This window comes from Paroedura picta, chromosome 11 (genome assembly GCF_049243985.1).
Source record: "Paroedura picta isolate Pp20150507F chromosome 11, Ppicta_v3.0, whole genome shotgun sequence".
NCBI classification, from domain to species: Eukaryota; Metazoa; Chordata; class Lepidosauria; order Squamata; family Gekkonidae; genus Paroedura; species Paroedura picta.
Genome location: NC_135379.1, coordinates 31,024,356 through 31,047,051, shown reverse-complemented (window position 1 = coordinate 31,047,051; position 22,696 = coordinate 31,024,356). Strand labels below are relative to the sequence as shown.

General features: G+C 44.4%; 1 protein-coding gene across 1 annotated transcript in view; it reads left to right on the top strand.

The window, feature by feature from the left end:
- The first annotated feature begins 2,466 nt into the window (after positions 1–2,466).
- CPVL (carboxypeptidase vitellogenic like) overlaps positions 2,467–22,696 on the top strand; it is a 38,874-nt gene continuing 18,644 nt past the window's right edge. Inside the window, 2 exon segments of the mRNA XM_077302635.1 lie at positions 2,467–2,495; positions 3,028–3,166. Of these exon segments, the coding sequence (XP_077158750.1) occupies positions 2,467–2,495; positions 3,028–3,166 (168 nt within the window).

Genomic DNA, 22,696 nt, shown 5'->3' with positions numbered 1-22,696 from the left:
CATATTTACTGTGTTCAGGTAGTCTTGGAAAACACCTTGTGTTCTCCCAAAGAAGATAACTCTGATATATCACTTGCAGTTGCACCAAAGCTCTTCCTCGATCTGAGCCATATGGCCTTAAATTCAGATGCTGCATTGCACACATTTTAATAAGTTACCATATACATTTCAGCTCTATTCTATCTTTTAGGTCCAAGGACAAAATTCTTTCTTATCTCACGACCATAGGATTAAAGTCCATCCTTGTTTAATGGATTCCTCTGGTCCAAAAAATAATAAAACAAACAAAAAAAACCCCACCAGTTCTTGCTACATATTTGATTTAATACAAAAATATTTGTCACATGGTGACATGGCCACCTGGTGGCCTAACCACATCAAAAAGTAATTGATCCTGCCATCCATAAGATTTGTTTTACCATTATACTTTGAATCCCAGAGTTAGGAGGGACCATACAGATCATCTAGTCCAACCCCCTGCTCAATGCAGGATCAGCTTAAAGCATCCATGATAAAAATCTGATGAGAGAAGTAGGGGACAGTATCACTTTCTTAAAATAATGCCACGAGAGAGAAACAACTACTGGGAAAGAACAATTGATCCAGTCTATTGAAAATTCACATATCTTATGACAGACAGAAGGCCCATAGACAAGCATCTGGTGCTTAATTTCCAATCAGTAAATTTCAGCTTTCCGCTCCCTGAGGCCATCTTCTCCAACAGTTTTCCTGCCTCTAGCCTTCATAGTCCTTGACCACTTTGCTCTTGTTTTCCTTGGTTCCATCCAGTCTTGTATTCTTTGATTCCCACCCCACCCTCTTTCCTAGGATCTTCTAAGGACAGGAATGACTCAGAGGAAATTTCAGGCCTTTCTGTCCAAAACTGGGTAATAGGCATGGCGCTGAGCTCATCACTGCCAGAGGATACAACTGTTGTTCTTTACCACATTTTTCAGGAGTGCTCTTTATGATGGCTTTTACAATAATGTGCAGAGCTGTCTGTCAGCAAGGGGCAGATTGCTTCCATTTGCAGCCAGTTGCAATTTTCACAATAAAAGCATACATGAGGAATGAAACCCAAGAAAGACAATCTGGAAATAGATACATTTTTGGATTTTGTTTGCCCGATTTAAGCTTCCCCTAAATCTTCCAGATAATGTTCTAATTAAGTACTTCATTGGTTTCAGAACAGACAATAGGAAATATTTCTTACTGAACAAGTAAGCCAGTTGTGGAATTCACAATTAATGATGGCTAGAAGCTTAGGTAGCTATAGTAGGGAACCTTTTTTTTTGTTGCCAGGTCTAAGGTTGAGGAATTTCTGGAGATTTGGAAGAGAGCTGGGTATAGTCTGCACAGGGCTTTTTACGTAGGCCTAGTTTGAATGAATCCTTCCCATCTACACTGAATTCGATTTCCATTTTGATTTTGAGCACTTTAAATTTTCCCTCTGCAACAAGCATGATTAATTCGTGGTGACCCTATCTTTCCCCTGCGATATCCTGGAGTGGATTGATATTCGAAAAACTGGCATCAGGAAGGGTGGAGCTTCCTGCATTTTGCAAATTAACTCTTTTCTCCTTGCCCGTAACAAAGCAGTCTTCCCTGACTGGCCAGGGCATCAGTTCAAAGTCCCCAGTTGCAAGGCTTCCCTTAAAGTGACTGTGCTCCAGAAGCCCTAACTTCTCTCAGCAGAGATTTGTCTCTTGTTATTTCCCTCTCCTCTGCTGTCTCCAATCCTCTCCCCCCCTCCCATTCAAGAAAAGAGACTCCTGCTGCAATTGGCACCCCTTCCTGCTCTGAGCTTTCCCAATCGAGTGCAGAACACTTTCAGTTTCAAGGGGGGGGGATAGAGGAAGACCCGAGTTCAAATAGATCTGAATTCAGCAAGATCCACAATGGAATAAACAAAGTAAGTGCAGAATCAGCCCATGAATAGGGAGACACCTGCAGTGGGGTATACCGCTATAGTGGGGTATACAGCTACATCTTCAATCACTGTTATTTTGTCCAGGGGGAATTGATCTCTGTAGCCTGGTGATTAGTTGTAATTCTGGGAGATGCCCAGGCTGCATGTGGTGGTGTAACTCTCAGAAGTAGCAAGCCTCTAGATGCCAGTGCTGAGAGACAGCATGAGGGAAAGGCCTGGCCTCTGTGTCCTGTTTGCTGACATTCTGGGGCAACAGGCTGGATGCATCTGAAATACTATGCTGAATTAGATGATCACTCTGATTCACAAAGTATCTCGATTTTTTTTGTTCTGTTGTCACAGCATACCGTCCTGCTCTCCATATTTCCTGACAATGTTGATTATTAGCCTTCAGTGTGAACACCAATTTCACTCAAGTTCATATAGTGTTTGTAGGAAAGGGATTCTCTCACCTATGAGGCTGTTTTATGCTAACACAGAAATTCTTTTTCATTACCATGCTGACATTTTGAATCATGGGAAAGCATTAAGTGAAAATGCAAATTCCAGTAAAAATTTATCAAAGGTGAGTACCTCTGGTGATGTGTTGCTGAACTGCATATTAAATTATATGCTAAAAGGGGATGAAAAGGCTGTAAATAAGCAGCTATGTGTGAATAAAATGAACAGGATATGAGCTCAGCTAAAATAAATAGTTACACAAACACCGCAGTTATCACTGTTCAGCCAGTTGGACTGGTTCAAATCATTCCTCACAAACCAGACCCAAAGAATTGCCATTGGAGACCCAATATCATCAGTATGGGACCTATACAGTGGGGTGCCCCAGGGCACAATCATAGCCCCAAGCTGTTCAGTCTTTATGTAAAGTCCTTCATAATTTGGGGGTTGGTTGTCATCAATATGCAGATGATATACAGCTATAGATAACTTTATCCAAATATCCTGGTGATGCAGCAGAGGTCCTAAACTGCTGTTTGGCTGCTGTGATTAAATGGCTAAGAGTGAACAAACCGAAAATAAACCTTGGAAAGACAGAAGTAATGTTGGTTGGGAAGGCAGAGTTTTCAAAGGATAGTATGCTCCCCCTCTTTCAGTGGGGTTCAGAGGACCCTTGCTGACTTGGACCCAACATTATTGATGGAGAAGCAAGCTGAAAAAGTGGCAGAAAAGGTTGTTTTTTCCAACTCAGCCTTAGCCCAAGAAATGGCTCCTTACCTTGTTGGAATTTGTGAGGTAAAAATAATAAATCACACAGATGTGTGTGTCTAGCTTCTATAAGACTTTTCTATTATAAAGATAACAAACAACAACAGTCTCTGATTAGAAGTGCTTTGTGAGAACAGTACTAACAGGGCTCTGAGAAACCCAAGGTTGCTCAGCTGGCTGCATGTGGAGAAGCAGGGAGTCAAACTGGATTAGAAGCCTCTCCTTTTAACCACTACACCACACCCTATGGGGCCATTAAAGTCAATGGCAAATCTAGCTTGAGTCTATTTAATGGACTGGTGTGGAAGGAGGTTGAGATAGAGGCACCAAATTTGTAGAGTAGTTGATGGAGCCTCTCCAAATAACTTCTAAGTTTCAAAAAGATTGGACCAGGGGATCCAATTTTATGGGCACCCAAAGAAGGTGCCCCCCACCCTCCATTATTTCCAAAGGGGGGAAATAGCTAGGCAGCAGTACAAATCCAGCAGATTGTCCCAGAAAGTCTCTGAAGTGAAAGTAGGGGGGGGTTTACAAGGCCAGCCCCACAGCCTCTCCCTGTCCCTGTTTTGTTTCCATTGCATTTGGATCATAATTGGAGGAAAAGGTAGAATATCAATAAATAAATTAAACCCTCTTCTGTGTGAAGTCGAATTCATATCATAAGACATGTAGTTTTTTTCCTTTATTTTTTTCCAAGACAAATGAATGTTTTCATCGCAAACCTTCCAAATCAAGGCTGCCTGAACTGAACTGATACAGGACGCATATCAGTGGAAATTAAATGAACTTTTACTAATGCACCACTAATGACAATATTAAATATCCATTCACTGCGGGAAGTACTTTGTGCTCAGGAACATCAAGTGCTCAAGGGTGACAAGATGGATTTTATATTATTAGCATGAGTTGCCATGGGATAACCGCTTTTATTTATAGCACGTTGATTGTGTGTATCTTTGACATTGCACTGGGGAATGAATTGGATGTGGATTATGCACTGGACCTTATGACATATTTAGAATATGGTATGATGAGCATTAATATTAATCTCAGTTGCAAAGAAGTTTCCCCTCAGGGAAGATGACGTCCCACTAATTGAGCAATTTCCTAGCTGGCAGCTCTTGTGGATGATGCAGGACTGATACGATGCGAAAACAATACAACATAACTAGAAATGTTGCCCAGCCTGTTAATGCAGAAGCGCCTCTGAGAGTCCGTGGTGCTAATTTGCCTATCCCCTAAATGGCATATCAGTCTGCAGAATACAGATGTGTGCCAACTGCTTATTGGAAAAGTGACAGGGGAGCTGTACATCTGCTGATGTGCAAATGATGATCAGTGAATTATATGATGAAACCCTGCTGGATAAATCCCTTGACTTCTTTTTTTTTTTTGCCTGCAAGTGCTATGGAATTATATTTCTCAGGCTAAAGAATAATGAATCTGACATCTGGGCTCTTGTGAATCATTTGAACATCATCTGGATATACTGCAGAAACCGAGGCGAAGCCCATTGCACTGCAAAGTCATTTTCTCAGAGGTAGGATTTAGAGAATGTTTTCATGAAATAAATACAAAACCAGGGCGGGCATTTGCTCTGCTGGAATGAAACAAAGGAAATGTCTAAATTTGCTCAAAGATACGAAACAGGAAGAGAGTATGGAGTTACAATGGGACGGCCAATTAGGATCTGGAAACAGGATACAAAGAGCTACTTTAGTGCACCTAGTAGGATCTTTCTTCCACGTTCTCTTTGAAACAACAGGCCTGCAAGCAGTTTTACAGATTCTCTCATCTGTTGAAAAACGTGCTGTTTGAGAACTCAAGAATCAATGGGGGTTCCAACTTTTGATCCCAGATTGGCAGCGTATTCAGAGGGAACCTGTGCCTTGAAGAGCTTTCTATAATGCAGAAACATAGCAGCTCTCTTTCCATTTCTGTGACTTCATTGCAACATTAGTTAAGGTCATGGAGCAGATAAAGACACAAGAGCTCAGCCAGGAAGAAAGCCGGCAAACCTGGATTAAGCAAATACACATTCATGAGTGCTTGGAGAAAATTCAGAAAGTCAGTAGACTACTTAGCACAAAGATCAAGTCAAGTGACTCCCAATAAAACTGCCAAATTTACCATCAACAGAAGTTCTATCTGTAAATATCATCAGGTGTTAAATACTCACAGTTGCTGTACATCACTGCCATGAAAACACACCTGTTCTTATAAGAACAAACCAGGTTGGATTTTTTTCCTATTCAGCTGGTAATCCTAAAGATCAAGGCATTTCCACGTTGGGGATGCAGGGCAAGATGACAGACTGTTAGGACAGCTGAAAGGCTTCTTCTACACCAACAGCAGCAAAACTCATCATTGCTGCTGGTTGGAAGCAACAACATGCTCCCCACACTGGACTCATGGAGTATGAAACTTATTGAACTAGTGATAATGGCTAACCAGTTTGGTGTAGTGGTTAGGAGAGCCAGTTTGGTGTAGTGGTTAGGAGAGCCAGTTTGGTGTAGTGGTTAAGAGTGCAGACTTCTAATCTGGCATGCTGGGTTAGATTCTGCACTCCCCCACATGCAGCCAGCTGGATGACCTTGGGCTTGCCACAGCACTGATAAAACTATTCTGACCAAGCAGTGATATAAGGGCTCTCTCAGCTTCGCCTACCTCACAGGGTGTCTGTTGTGAGGAGAGGAAAGAGAAGGTGACTATTAGCCGCTTTGAGCCTCCTTTGGGTAGAGAGAAGCGGTATATGAGAACCAACTCTTCTTCCTCTTCCTCTTCCTCTTCCTCTTCCTCTTCCTCTTCCTCTTCCTCTTCCTCTTCCTCTTCCTCTTCCTCTTCCTCTTCCTCTTCTTCTTTCTCCTCCTCCTCTTCCTCTTCCTCTTCCAGATTTGGTTAACCACGGCTGGCCGGAAGACTTTCAAAAACATTGGGATGAATATCTGAAATATTTGTAAAACTCTTTATTTCTGTAACTTTTTGTAACTCTTCTGAACTTATTAAAATTATTTTTAAAAAGACATTTCCATGTTGGTTGTCTACCCCAACCAGGCAATTTGATTTAGCAGGCTTGATCCCCAAATGCTGCAGGGTGTCCTTGATAAAAGCAGAGGGAAGGAGGGAGGGAGAGAATTGTGTTTTGAATTTTGTCTTCAGGTGTAAAAATTTGCTAGGTGTACTACATGGACCAATCCTGTCCTGAGCAGCCTGATTGGGCAGCTTGTGTGGCTGCCCAGCAGGAGGGGGGGCAGCAGCTGGCCCGGTGCCAGTTCTTGCTTTGATAGCCAATTTGGAGCAGAATTCCCCAGCCACCCTGTCTGGTGCATTTCCTGGGAATTTCACCCATGTGGGCTGGTTTGGAGCTTGAGCCTTCTAAACACAATGAAATGAAACGATACAAAGTTTGGTGAAAGCCAGAATGGATATTAGAAAGAAAAAAAAATGGTGTAGAGAGCCAGCATGGTATAGTTGCTAAAGAGCAGTGGACTCTAATCTGGAGTACCCAGATTGATTCCGCACTCCACATGCCGCCAGTTGAGAGACCTTGGGCTAGTCACGGTTCTCTTAAAAGTCTCTCAGCTCCACCTACCTCACAAGGTGTCTGTTGTGGGGAGAGGAAGCAAAGGGATTTTGTAAAATGCTTTGGGAGTCTTTCGGGTATTAAAAAGTGGGGTATAAAAAACAGTGTTGTTGCTACTTCTTAGCAGATTTTCTTTTGTCTTCTAGAACATTATGGTGAGCTGATGATGATGATGATGTCTTTATTTACGGTCATTTAGACCAAAATTTTAGATGCACTACTATACAATAGCAGTTTGTAAAAGGGAAGGTAATACATTAAAATGCATTAACAATAAAACTTAAAACTTCTCCACCATAAAAGCCAACATTTAGAAGCATTCACTTCCGTTGACTATTTTACAAGGATAAAATGAGCCATAAAAGCAATAAAACTAGTAAAGCTGTTAAAATATAAAACAAAAGACAAGATTAAGAGACGTGCAATAATATCTACTAACCAAAAAACATAAGAAGTTCTGTGGACCTACTATGGCTATACATGGGTGACCCAATCTTTCCTAATTCTTAAAGCTAGCCATGCAAATTTTGCTACTTTGCTACTTTGCTGGTGAGTTTAAAAAGAAAAGAGCAAAAAATTAGTGGGAAACCAGGAATTGACAAACCCAGAGGAGGGTTCTTGGATGAGTAAAAAGTGCTGACATACGATGTAAGTAGACCTAGAGGATTATTATTGATCAGAGAGAGAGAAAGAGACATGATCTATTGAAGAGTTGCTAATCAATGCCATGAAACAAGACATAAGGTACCATCCTAGGAAAGCCAATGAATCTTAGTTTTAACTGATTGATGCCTATCTGGCATCTTGACCTGTTTTTTATAGCATTGGGTTGGGGGTTTTTTTAACTATCTTTACCAGCGCTGATTCTAAAATAGTATACAACACCACTATCTGCATTTGTTTTACTGGAAGAATATGATCTTCTCACCTTTGAGCAGAATGCACCAATTGAATAAATCATGCCAATATATTCAACTAAGGACACCCTATTTGCCTTTCATATTACCCTATATACTCACATATAAGCCTTGTTTTTCAGCACCTTTTTCATACTGAAAAAGCCCTCCTCAGCTTATTCATGGGTATATACGGTAATTGAAATAAAAGCCTGCTCCAGCTAGCCAATCATTGCTCTGGCAGCTTGTAGGGCATCAACGGTTTGACTGAGGGACTCTGATGGGACTCTGATATTTTTCCCCTTTTGCCTTTACTTCTTCCTCTTCTTAATCACTTCTTCCAAACTATTCTTTTGGTTTCTGTGGGTGAAAAGCAGGGTACAAAAACCAGCAGCTATTCATCCTCTTGACTTTTCTGTATTTGTTGGGAGGGGAGAGGGCTGGATGGAGCATTTCCCACCCTTGGCTTATATGCGGGTCAATAAGCTTGCCCAGATTTTGTGGTAAAATTAGGTGCCTCGGCTTATATGCGGGTCGGCTTATATGCGAGTATATACAGTAGTTTGACAACCTCCAAGTTGATTCTAGAGTTATTTCCAAACTATGAAGGATCTTCAGACCACAGAGATCAATTCCCTGGAGAAAATGACAACTTTTTTGGGGGGCACTATCCAGCATTAAACATTCCTGCTGAGCTCTTCTCCCTAAACACCCTCCCTCTTTATACTTTGCCCCCAAATCTCTAGGAATTTTCCTACCTGGGCTGATTCTGCACTTACTTTGTATATTCCGTTGTGGATCCTGCCGAATTCAGAACAATTTGAACTCAGGACTTCCTCTACCCCCCCCCCCCCGTGGCATTTTAAAAACTACCAAAATTTATTCAAGCATAATGTTAAACTGGGCTCTCTTTGTATCATCTCCCACTCTCCCCCAGCATTTTTAGTGTTGTGAAGATAAAAGCATTGGCCTAATGGATATTTTATTTATTGTGTAGTATAGCCAGGAGACTGTAGGATTGTCTGGCAGCCAGGTAGAGAGGTAGTTTGCCATTGCCTGTCTCCTTGTCATGACCCTCATGTTCCTTAGAGGTCTCCCATCCAAGTACTAGCCCATGTCAACCCTGCTTTGCTTCCAAGGTCTGATGCAATCGAGCTGATGAAGTGTACTCCGATTCATGAAAACTACCCATTGGCTGCTAAGCCAGTTTTTCTCCCAAGGTGTATTGCCTGTGTTTCTAGAAATCGAATGCAAGGAGATATTAAAATGGGCAAGAGAAAACATACCTAGAAATATTTGCTCTCTGTAGAATGAATAGATAGCTTCAAGTCTGAAACAGGAAAGTGAAAAGAAGAGTGCAAAGAAATCTTGGGAAGTGTATGAAAGTTGAGACATACAGTTTTTTCCCCTCTGACTTTCAAGGTCTTTTGCCATGGAGTCATAACACCTTTAGAATGATTATGTAGATTATGCAAAATATGTTAAATCCTTTTCCTATTGATGTTTTAACAATGAAAAATGGACCCAAAGGGTGAACATGATATAACGAGCCACAAGATGGATTCAGGTGAGTAACTGTGTTGGTCTAAAGCAGCAGAACAAAGTTTGAATCCAGTGATAGCTTTAAGACAAACAAAGCTTTACTAAAGATGGTATATATACGCTTTTCTGTGCATCCACACAATGTATTTGAAGATGGCCACTAGAGGGAGTGCTATTGTAACAGAATATTAGAATTGGCAGATGTTTACCCTGGAGTCACTGCTGCCTTCTGAAAATACCAGCAAGGAACCAAAGTAGGTCCTTTTATTTCTTTTGGGCAACTCTAAGATCCTGCTTAACAGAACTCTAAAGGGAGGAAGTGGATTTTCTAGGCTGAAAGGAAAACATATAATTCCTATTGGTATTTGTTACTTTTGTAGCTGAGTTATGGATGTATGTATGAATTATGTATCTGAAAATAAGATGCCCCGAGGTGCCCTTTTATGCATTACATTTCACTTGCAGCAACTGAGTATTGTATCACTGAAATCTCTTGAATTCCCTTTCTTATTTTGATAGCTTTTCTGGAACGGGAAAAGTTTTTGTACTTGCTTGAAGGGCTAGCTGGTTGTTGCCAAGCAAAACGTAATCTGAAGCAATCTTGAAGCAGTGTAATGGAAACCGATACCTTTCTTAGCTTCCTAATGATTAAAATTACACCCTTACTGTGTTTTGCTGAGATATGCTTGTAATATTTCAGGGTGTTTTGCAAACTCGCCTTCATTTTGTCAGGGACGCTCTGCAACTGATGATTCTTGGCCTTGTTATCCAACCGTACTTAATGTATAACCAAATCCCAGATTTCCATTCTATCCTTGAGATGCCAACCATTTACTATAGGCAAAAACATTTGAGATGATTATGAGCTAGAGCAGGGGTAGTCAAACTGCGGCCCTCCAGATGTCCATGGACTACAATTCCCATGAGCCCCTGCCAGTGAATGCTGGCAGGGGCTTCTGGGAATTGTAGTCCATGGACATTTAGAGGGCCGCAGTTTGACTACTCCTGAGCTAGAGCATAAGCCTGGAGTGTAAGAGTGTAAGCCAGGAAGTCCTTTTTTTCAATTTTGTCCTCGGAGTCCTGACTTTGATGAGATTCTATTCCTTCTGCTCCTGCCTCCTTGTCTTGACTCTCAAGCAATACTAGCCTATCTTTTGAGGCTGCTGCAAGAATGACTGATATATAATATTTATAAAACAACTTGAATGTAATAATTTTATAGATCCTCATTATAATATGTAGATGACACACAGCTCTATCTCCTGACAGACAGCTGCCTGGACTCCCCCTGGATACATTTGCCAGATGTGGCTTCAGACCAGCCTGATGATGTCAAACCATTAGACAAGGCAGCTACCAGGCCAGAGGACCTGCCATAGCAGAAGCTTCAGGGACCACTGGCAAAGGCCCCGGCAAGCCCTGACAGCTGTCAGAAGATCAGCACACCTGTCAGCACACCTGTCAGCTCATAAAAGAGAGCCAGTTTGGCTTGCCATGGGCTTGCCATGGTGCTGATAAAGCTGTTCTGACCGAGCATTGATATCAGGGCTCTCTCAGCCTCACCCACCTCACAGGGTGTCTGTTGTGGGGAGAGAAAAGGGAAGGCGACTGTAAGCCTCTTTGAGCCCCCTTCGGATAGAGAAAAGCAAGATATAAGAACCAACTCTTCTTCTTCTTCTTCTTCTTCTTCTTCTTCTTCTTCTTCTTCTTCTTCTTCTTCTTCTTCTTCTGCTTCTGCTGCTGCTTCTGCTTCTGCTGCTGCTGCTTCTGCTGCTGCTGCTGCTGCTGCTGCTGCTGCTGCTGCTGCTGTCAGGATAGATGGGGCTCAGGTACACCAGCTTCCTCTGATGAGGATTAGCTCCAGCTGCAAGCCCTCTGGGTGAGGTCTGCCCCAGGTGGTTTTGCCTATATCAGAAGGACACAATAATAATAATAATAATGAAAATGAAAAAAATATTTAATGTTTTCAAAGTGTTCAGAAATAATAAATTTCTGTACAATGTTGTGTGTCCTTGCTGAGTATTACTGAATCAGATTCTGGATCTATAAAAAATTGGAAAGATGCTCAGTCTAAAGAACAGTGGATTTAGAATATCAAGAAGAACATGGGATCTTGTATCCCCTTTCAGGTTAGCCATTCACTGGTCCCCGTTCAAGAAGGCTGTGGTAGCCTGATAACATTGTCTTGCCTTTTTGCATCCATTGAAGAAAATTTGACATAACATTTAGAAATCTGCCTGAATGGCTGGCTGGCTTTATAGGGTGGAACTAATGTGTCCTTGTGTTTTACTACAATGGGTTTTGCTTTTGTTCCACCTCTTTCATTTGCCTTTGTGTCTTATGCCATTGATTAGCTGTGCTAGCAGAACCTTGAAGCTGGAGCTACAGCTTGCCAAATGAGAGGAAAATTATGCAATCATGAACCTTTTTGATTATTGCATAGCTTGCTTTGCATACTAAAATATGAACTCTAAAGGACTTTCCCGAGGAGCCTTCTTACACATAGTTTACTCTTAGAGCTTTTCTAGCATTAATATGCCAGCATAGGCTGCTTCCATACACCACTGATTCTCTGCATAGTACTTGTCACTGCTATGAATGCAGAGGCATTCACAGTCACAACAACACAACAGTTGCATGGGTGTTTCCCCACACTTACCTAGCTCCCCCTTGTGGCTTCCAATTTTTTTTTAAATGACATTTGCTAGATTACTAGAGCACTATAATGATTGTTGATGCCTCTGCACCTGAGTGAGACAACCAGGTGGACTCTTGTTCAAAAGATGGGGAAGTGTGAGCCCAGGCTGTGAAGAAAGGAAGACCCGGATCAAAGTAATACACAATGCATACAGTATTCAAAATCGCTTCTAATGTGCCTTGCATTCAGAGTGCTTGCAATGCTAACATGACTGCCTCCCCTGCCCCTCGCCCAGAAAAATTGGGGCATCTTGGGCCAAAAAAAAAAATCACACAGGTGATGAAGAGCAAGAGGGCAGGTCAGTAGTGACCCCACCACAGTATTTGCTGAGGACGGATGGCACTTTGGTGGTAATTTACTGACAGCTGGCCAAATGACAGCATCTGAAAAGGCCTTGCATACTTTGTCTTGTTTCTCAAACGAGCCACATATGCACAAAACAAGGCGAGGAAAGAAAAAACTATTGGAGCATGGGACATGGCTTAAGAGATGTATGGGAAGCCATAAATAAAGAACTAGAAATTAATCACTGAGACCCAGGCAGCACTCCATATGGCTGCTTAGTGCAAGGTGTGCATGATGAAAGCACCAGCCAGGACGTTGTTTAACAAGAACAGCTCAGTTGGAATTTTATCTTGCTTTGCAATTCTGGCAGTTGGCCAAGAGGATATCAGTTCTGGCCAGACCTGTAAAACTCTGGCTGGCGTCTCCAGAGATTCATGAGCCCCTCCATGCACATCCAATTGAGGGTCAGTGGGGGAAGTTTAGGACTGTGGCAAGAAGCCCCTTACCTTATTTATACACATTGAGCTAATGACACTGAGTCTCTGTGTGTACTTATGCAGATAGCTGTGATCCTGCAGAAAGCAAAGACCTTAATTATAAAGATCTGGCCCACGTGTATAATTTGTATGGAATCTGTTTCATTTCCAGTTTGAATGCTTGTAGGTTGTATCTTGTCCCAACAATCATGCTGCTTGTCTTTTATGCATTCAGTGTACTCATTGAACGCTTGCCAAGAGGCATGTGCAATATTGGTGCCAAGGGCAGCAAGATACAACACTTTCATTGCTTACTCACAGTTAGTCTCACGGGATTAAATAGACTTAGCATAAAGAGAAAATGCTCCTTTTGCATAAAAGACGGATATTTTTTTTAATGCCTCAAAGTTCTTTTTTTCTGTGCCAATTGTCTCAAGGGCCAGTCTTAGGAGGTGAAGGAGAGAAACCATGAAAGGTCATCAAGTTCCAAGCTGTGATATATGACTAACACTAAGGTCATTTTGTATGGATCAGCAGTCCTATAAAATCACTTTGGAAGAATGTCAAAGAAAAACCTGGTCTGCTTACATATTGGGGAGTATTTTCCTTGCTGTGTGAATTTAGTGTACTCTTAGAATTGCCAGTGATGGACACTGGTCTTGCTACATCCAAACGTACCAGAACACTTAAACGTAAGTCTGCTCCTGATAAAAATTCCCTTTCCATCATGAATATAACCCCACTTTGATGTGTTTCTCCTTTCAAACTAATTCCAGATGGGTAGACATGTCATCTGCAGCTCCAAAATGAAAGAGGAATCTAGTGTGCCTTAGAGACTAACCATTTATTCCAGGGTAAGTTTTTGTGAGTCACAGCTCACTTAATGCATACCTCTGCTGGAATAAATTCTGCTGGTCTTTGATGTAGAGATCCTACCTTGTTGAATTTATGGGCACTTTTGAAATTTTAAGGACAGGTGATGGGCACCACAAGCAAATGGCTGCCACAGAAGAAAAGAAGAAGAAGAGGGGCTGGTTTTTGTACCCTGTGTTTTACTACCCAAAGGAATCTTAAGGGGACTAATAATAATAATAATAATAATAATAATAATAATAATAATAATAATAATAATAATAATAATAAATCTAAGGTGACCAGATTGCCCCACTTTTGGAGGGACATCTGGGGGCACCTGGCAAATTGTACTTATGTTAAAATTAAATATATATATATTACAATACTATTTTTGCGTTCTATGCATTCTATGAAAATTTTTGTTGCTCCATATAGACCAAATTTTAATCAAGAACTCTCCCCCCCCCCTCCCGGTCAATGGTGTCCCACTTTACCAATGTTAAAATCTGGTCACCTTATTATAATCACCTACCCTTCCTCTCCCAACAACAGACACCCTGTGAGGTAGGTGGGGCTGAGAAAGCTCTGAGACAATGGCGACTAGCCCAAGATCACCCAGCTGGCCGGAGGAAAGAGGAATCAAACCCAGTTCTCCAGATCACAGACGGTCTCTCTTAAGCATGACAACAAGCTGAATGCCTGCCAAGGAACATGCGGTCCCAGTGCTAGCTCTATTTAATCCTGTCAGATTAACTGTGAGAAAACAAAGAAAGTATCTTATCACGCTGCCCTCAGCACAGACAGGGTGGAAGGGGCCAAGGACAAAAGGGCTTCTGTGGAGGCTGAGTCCAATCTCACAAAATGTGGCACATAACTACAGGGTGGTTCTGATATGAGGATCAACAAAAAAAGCAAAGAACCATATATACTGCTCTGAGGAAGGTCAGGAGAAACCTGTAACTTGATGGCTTGCTTCAGCCACCTCCTATTCTCACTCAGGAGATACAAAATGGCCTTCCTGGCAACCATAGATTCACTGAGTGCCCTAGAGTTGACCAAGGAGATCTTCATGAAGATTGCTGAGAAGACCCTGAGCACTGGCTCTAGAAGCAAATGACCAAGCCACTCAAGAAAACTGAGGAAGTCTGCTGATGGCTCCCACCCTTATCAGGAGGCATACATATTTAGAGAGCTGAAGGTTAAATGTGTAACCCACAAGAGGTTCAGCCATACTGGACTTAATACTGACCAACAGGCAAGAGTTGGTGGATGAGGTGAAGGAGGTGGGGACCCTAGGGGGAAGTGACCATGTCCTCATAGAATTCCTTTTGAGATGGGGAGCCAAGGAAGCTTGTAGCCAGACGCGGATGTTGGATTTTCGTAGGGCAAACTTTAATAAACTCAGAGACATGATGAGTGTCATACCATGGACGAGAATGCTGGAAGGGAAGGGAGCATGTGAAGGGTGGGCGCTACTCAAACAAGAGCTATTGCATGCTCAATCAATGACTATTCCAGAAATACGAAAACACTGCAGGAGCTCTAAGAAGCCTATTTGGATGAACAGAGAACTTCAAGAGGAACTAAGAAAGAAAAGGAAAATGTTCAGGAAATGGAGGGAAGGACAGAGCTCTAAAGAAGAGTACCTACAGGTTACTAGGCACTGTAGATCAATCATCAGAAAGGCCAAAGCTGGGAGTGAGCTAAGATTGGCCAGGGAAGCCCATTGTAACAAGAAAAGATTTTTCAGTTACGTGAGGAGCAAACGTAAAGTAAAGGAGGCAATAGGCCCGCTGTTGGGTGCGGATGGACAAACTCTAACGAAAGATGCAGAGAAAGCAGAAAGGCTTAGTGCCTATTTTACATCTGTTTTTTCCCACAGGTCAAAGTGTTTAGGCACATCTAGAGATGGCTGTAGCCAAAGGATAGTGTCTGGGTGGCAGGTTAACATGGATAGAGAGGTGGTCGAGAGGCATTTAGCTGCACTGGATGAGTTCAAATCCCCTGGTCCAGATGAAATGCACCCGAGAGTACTCAAAGAACTTTCCAGAGAACTTGCACAGCCCTTGTCCATCATCTTCGGAACCTCTTTAAGGACTGGAGATGTCCCGGAGGACTGGAAAAGAGCAAACGTTATTCCGATCTTCAAAAAAGGGAGGAAGGATGACCCGGGAAACTACAGACCAGTGAGTCTGACCTCTGTTGTGGGGAAGATAATGGAGCAGATATTAAAGGGAGCGATCTGCAAACATCTGGAGGACAATTTGGTGATCCAAGGAAGTCAGCATGGATTTGTCTCCAACAGGTCCTGCCAGACCAACCTAGTTTCCTTTTTTGACCAAGTAACAGGTTTGCTGGATCGGGGAAATTTGGTTGATGTCATTTACTTGGATTTTAGTAAAGCTTTTGACAAGGTTCCCCATGATGTTCTGATGGATAAGTTGAAGGACTGCAATCTGGATTTTCAGATCGTTAGGTGGATAGGGAATTGGTTAGAGAACCGCACTCAAAGAGTTGTTGTCAATGGTGTTTCATCAGACTGGAGAGAGGTGAGTAGCGGGGTACCTCAGGGTTCGGTGCTCGGCCCGGTACTTTTTAACATATTTATTAATGATCTAGATGAGGGGGTGGAGGGACTACTCATCAAGTTTGCAGATGACACCAAATTGGGAGGACTGGCAAATACTCCGGAAGATAGAGACAGAGTTCAACGAGATCTGAACACAATGGAAAAATGGGCAAATGAGAACAAGATGCAATTTAATAAAGATAAGTGTAAAGTTCTGCATCTGGGTCAGAAAAATGAAAAGCATGCCTACTGGATGGGGGATACGCTTCTAGGTAGCACTGTGTGTGAACGAGACCTTGGGGTACTTGTGGATTGTAAACTAAACATGAGCAGGCAGTGTGATGCAGCGGTAAAAAAGGCAAATGCCATTTTGGGCTGTATCAACAGGGGCATCACATCAAAATCACAAGATGTCATAGTCCCATTGTATACGGCACTGGTCAGACCACACCTGGAGTACTGTGTGCAGTTCTGGAGGCCTCACTTCAAGAAGGACATCGATAAAATTGAAAGGGTACAGAGGAGAGCGACGAAGATGATCTGGGGCCAAGGGACCAAGCCCTATGAAGATAGGTTGAGGGACTTGGGAATGTTCAGCCTGGAGAAAAGGAGGTTGAGAGGGGACATGATAGCCCTCTTTAAGTATTTGAAAGGTTGTCACTTGGAGGAGGGCAGGATGCTGTTTCTGCTGGCTGCAGAGGAGAGGACACGCAGTAATGGGTTTAAACTTCAAGTACAACGATATAGGCTAGATATCAGGAAAAAGTTTTTCACAGTCAGAGTAGTTCAGCAGTGGAATAGGCTGCCTAAGGAGGTGGTGAGCTCCCCCTCACTGGCAGTCTTCAAGCAAAGGTTGGATACACACTTTTCTTGGATGCTTTAGGATGCTCTGGGCTAATCCTGCGTTGAGCAGGGGGTTGGACTAGATGGCCTGTATGGCCCCTTCCAACTCTATGATTCTATGATTCTATGATTCTATGATTCTATGATTCTAAGTTGCCATGTGTAAGCTCTTATCTGTCTTGTCTGAGAAGCTCCTTATCAGAAATTTAGTGCAAGAGAAGATTCTCATTACTGTGATGAGCATCATTTCCATTGTCTCTTTTCCCAAGGTGTTTGAGGCTTGGTCAAGAGTATCTTCTGTTGTCCCTGCAATAAGGTGATGCAACACCATTTCTCTTTTATTTTTAAGTGGTCAGGAAACAGCCTTTCCTATGATATCCCACTGTGTTTGCAGGCTTTTCTTTGGCATTGGTAGCTGTATAGGAGAGCTGAGAGAACATACTGGCTACATTCAGGATAGCTGGGAAATGTACATGATTATATTGATTGACCATTAGTTTGATTTGGCGTACTGTGGTTCTTTTCTCAGCAGAAAAGACTGAGCTCTGTGAAACTGACCTTTAGAGCAGGTGGTTGCCTGAACAGCAAGCAAACCTTCCTGTTGAGTGCAGAAAACTGGGAGATTTACAACAGTTAGCATTTTGGCCCAGAAGTCACTGCAGTGCATGAGCTCTGAAAAAACTTCAGACCAGTGGTTCTCAACCTTCCTAATGCCGCAACACTTTAATACAGTTCCTCATGTTGTGGTGACCCCCAACCATAAAATTATGCAAGTGTTCTTTCACAGAAATTAAACCGAAACTGACCAATGGTGTGAAGATCCATTGTTCATGATTGTATATGAATTGGTTTTTTTCTGGGGTTTCTCAGTTCAGTTCTGCCTCTCATCCCACTATGCCGATCTCACTCTTCTTCGCTGTTCCAGACAGACAAACGCTCTATCTCGCTCTACCCCGCAAGGCTGTTGTGTGGTGCCTGCATGAGGAGCAACAACAGTGGAGGCGCACCACCAGCCAAGCTGCTTGCCCTGCTGCAACCCCTGTGAAAGGTTTGTTTGACTCCCAGGTTGAGAACCACTGCTTTAGGCAGACTAATCGATGAGTTTTTAAAAGTATTTGACACTGACCATGTAAAACATATATTTTTTCTTTTTGCGGAAAGTTTTAGGCCATTATATAAAATGGTGACATTTTCAAAACAGTAACCTTAAATTGAGAACTAGTGGAGAAGCCTGCGCCCATTAGCTTCATGTGTTTTACATTTTAAAAGTGTTAGCGTGACACACATTCAAACAACTTCGGGGAGGGGGGGGAGTAAAATGGCTTTGTATAAAAACACAAGCACTGTTTCCAGGGAAGAATTTGCTCTTTTGTTAAGTGGCATAAACCATTCATCCCAGGTGCTAGGAGAGCAACTGAATTATTTTTGCATTTAGTGTTGCTGTCACAAACCTGGCCTCTTTCTTTGAATAATGTTGTCCATATTGCACAGCTGTGGCCAAAGAGAAGAAAACCATTGGCAGAAATAGACCTTCCGCTTAGAGGCATTCATGAACTGCCTTTTAAAACTAATTCAGCCAGCCATCCTTTCATGTGTGTAAAAAGAAAGGATTACAGAATTAAACTAGGTAGGACAAGAAACCCCAAACAGAAATGTAGTAAAAACAATTTGAATTGGCTAGGATTTCATTACAGTATTGTCTTCAAGGCTTTTTCAAAATTACGTATACTGAAGGCCATATCGAATGCTTAGAGTCAGTTTTTTAGCTGGCCTTTCTCCCAACAAGCTAGTTTTCTATGAATAGAGATGTGCCCCCCATCCCCCCCATGAGGCATTTAAATATGAGATTTGTTTCATAAGCAGTCTGACTTCTTTAAATGGCACTATACTCTCCTTCTTTCTTTGTTTGAGATCAGAAACTATATCTTTACTGTATGTGCAAGACACTGTTCCTATCTCCTAGAGCAGTGGTCCCCAATCTTTGTATCACCGGGGACCAGTCAACGCTTGACAATTTTACTGTGACCCAGGGGAGGGTAGTCATTTGCTGAGGGATGTTGCCGCTGCCTGAGCCCCTGCTTTCCTGCCGGCGCCGCTGACTTTCCACCACCCGCCGGGGGGCACTGCCAGCAGCTGCGCAGTGCCACACCGAAGGGGAGCCCCAGCCATGGTAGCCACTGGTGAGCAACAAAGTAGCCAGCAGCAAAGTAGCAGGGCAGCCCCCGAGGCAGCAGCTGGGGAGGAGGACAAGGAGGAGCCATGGCCCGGTACCAACTGATCCACGGACTGGTATCAGTCCCCGTACCGGGGGATGGGGACCACTGCTCTAGAGAGAAACTGGAGACAACTGACATGACATCACAAAGAGCTCACCTGAGTTGCCTGGAGAGGAAGGGATGTCTCTGACTGGCCTTGGCACACTAGGAGTCGGACACGGGCCCAACCTCCAGAGGGAAACTGGAGACCAACTCACATGACATCATGTAACTGACCAACTGACATGACATCACAAAGAGCTCACCTGAGTTACATGAAGATGAGGGGATGTCTGTTACTGGCCATGATGGGGGATCTCTAAACACACTAGGAGTCAGACAGGAGGCCAACCTCCAGAGAGAACCTGGAGACCAGCTGATATGACATCACAAAGAGTTCACCTGAGTTACATGAAGATGAGGGGATGTCTGTTACTGGCCATGATGGGGGATCTCTAAACACACTAGGAGTCAGACAGGAGGCCAACCTCCAGAGAGAACCTGGAGACCAGCTGATATGACATCACAAAGAGCTCACCTGAGTTGCCTGGAGAGGAAGGGATGCCCCTGACTGGCCTTGATACACTAGGAGTCAGACATGGGCCAACCTCCAGAGGGAAACTGGAGACCAACTCACATTACATCTGGAAACTGGAGACCAACTCACATTACATCGATCCATATCAGTCTGGCTTCCGCCCTGGCCACGGGGTGGAGACGGTGTTGGTCGCTTTGCTGGATGATCTCCGTCGCCAGCTGGATAGAGGCGGGTCAGCCATGCTGGTCCTTCTGGATCTGTCGGCTGCTTTCGACACCGTGGACCATGAGATATTGGGCCACCGCCTCGCCGGTACGGGGATACGGGGTACAGCCTTGCGCTGGATACGCTCCTTCCTCCAGAACCGGACCCAGAGGGTTGCAGTGGGGGATGAGCTCTCGCGCCCTTATGGACTCCCTTGTGGGGTCCCACAGGGCGCGGTTCTCTCCCCCACACTATTTAACATCTTCATGCGCCCTCTGGCCCAGCTGGTACGGAGTTTTGGGTTGGGCTGCCATCAGTACGCTGATGACACCCAGCTCTATCTCCTCATGGACGGCCACCCAGACTCCCCCCCCGGAACCATTCGCCAGATGTTTGGAAGCAGTGACAGAATGGTTTGAGCAGAGTCGCCTGAAACTCAACCCCTCCAAGACGGAGGTCCTGTGGCTGGGAAGTAGGGGGCGGGAACAGGAAGCGCATTTACCCACCCTGGCAGGGGCGCATCTTATCATCGCGTCCCAGGCCAGAAACTTGGGTGTGACCATTGATGCCTCCCTGACTATGGAGGCGCAGGTCAGGAAAGTAGCCGGCCAGGCATTTTTCCATCTTCGCCAAGCCCGGCTACTAGCGCCCTACCTGTCCCCCGAACACCTGGCCACTGTGATCCATGCAACGGTCACCTCCAGATTAGATTTCTGTAACTCGCTCTACGCGGGCCTATCCCTGTCTCTGATCCGGAAACTCCAGCTGGTACAAAATGCAGCCGCTAGGGTCCTCACCGGCACACCTTGGAGGGCCCACATCCAGCCTGTGCTGAGGCAGCTGCACTGGTTACCAATTGCTGTCCGGATCCGGTTCAAGGTTCTGGTTCTAACCTTTAAGGCTTTACGCGGGCTGGGACCCACATACCTGAGGGACCGCCTAGTGCCCTATGCCCCCCGCAGGGCTCTGCGCTCTGCAAGTGAGAATCTTCTGGTCGTTCCCGGCCCTAGGGAAGCACGCCTAGCCTCGACCAGGGCCAGGGCCTTTTCGGTCCTGGCCCCCACCTGGTGGAATGAGCTCCCGGGTGAGCTGCGGGCCCTGCGGGACCCTTTAACGTTCCGCAGGGCCTGCAAGACGGAGCTCTTCCGCCAGGTCTATGGTTGAGGCTGGGGCTGCCGGGGTACATCGACTGCTCTCCCCAGGGCTTCTTGAACATCGTTGACCTCCTTCTCCTCCACCCCCCCTTTTTTAGGAATGGGGGTAGGAAGGGGATCTTATTATTGTGCTGCCATGTTGTGACATTTTAAAGTCTTTTAATGGGAGTTTTAATGGGTTTTTTAAGACATTGTAACCCGCCGCGAGCCATTTGGGAGTGGCGGGAAATAAATCGAAATAATAATAATAATAATAATAATAATAATAATAATAATAATAATAATAATAATAATAATAATAATAATAATAATAATGTAACTGACCTACTGACATGACATCACAAAGAGCTCACCTGAGTTGCCTGGAGAGGAAGGGATGCCTCCTACTGGCCTTGGAGGGAGGGGGGATCTCTAAACATACTAGGGGTCAGACAGGGGGCCAACCTCCAGAGAGAAACTGGAGACCAACTGGCATGACATCACAAAGAGCTCACCTATGTTGCCTGGAGAGGAAGGGATGCCTCTTACTGGCCTTGGTGGGGGGTGGATCTCTAAACACACTAGGAGTCAGACAGGAGGACAACCTCTAGAGCAGTGGTCTCCAACCTTTTTATCACCAGGGACCAGTCAATGCTTGACAATTGGACTGAGGCCCAGGGGAGGGTAGTCTTTTGCCAAGGGACATCGCTGCCGCCTGAGCCCCTGCTCCACTTGCTTTCCCGATAGCACCACTGACTTCCCACTGCCCACTGGAGGCACTGTCAGCAGCAGCTGTGCAGTGCCACGTCGAGGGAGAGCCCCAGCTGTGCTGGCCGCTGGTAAGCACCAAAGTTGAGCCAGCGGCAAAGTGGCAAGGCAGCCCCCGAGGCAGCAGCTGGGAAGGAGAATGACGAGCCACAGCCCAGTACCGACTGATCCATGGACCATTACCGGTCTCAGTACCGGGGGATGGGGACCACTGCTCTAGAGAGAAACTGGAGATCAACCGCCATGATATCAGAAAGAGCTAACCTGAGTTGCCTGGAGAGGAAGGGTTGCCTCTCACTGGCCTAGGTGATGGTGGGGGATGGAATCTCTAAACACACTAGGGGTCAGACAGGGGGCCAACATCCAGAGAGAAACTGACCCGCCTCTATCCAGCTGGCGACGGAGATCATCCAGCAAAGCGACCAACACCGTCTCCACCCCGTGGCCAGGGCGGAAGCCAGACTGATATGGATCGATGTAATGTGAGTTGGTCTCCAGTTTCCAGATGTAATGTGAGTTGGTTCACATTACATAATGTAACTGACCAACTGACATGACATCACAAAGAGCTCCCCTCATCTTCAGGTAACTCAGGTGAGCTCTTTGTGATGTCATGTCAGTTGGTCAGTTACATGATGTAATATGAGTTGGTCTCCAGTTTCTCTCTGGAGGTTGCCCCCATCTGACTCCCAGTGTGTCAAGGCTCTTTGAGGGGATGGTGGCTGCTGGAGAGCACCAAAGGTAAGCTGGTGGCAAAGTGGCAGGGCAGCCCCTGAGGCAGCAGCTGGGGAGAATGATGAGGAGGAGCTACGGACCAGTACCGGACTGCAGACCGGGGGTTGGGAACAACTGTCCTGGAGATCTGGTTTTAAGAGAAGTTGTAAGAGTTGTAAGAGACTTCTCTTGGCAGTA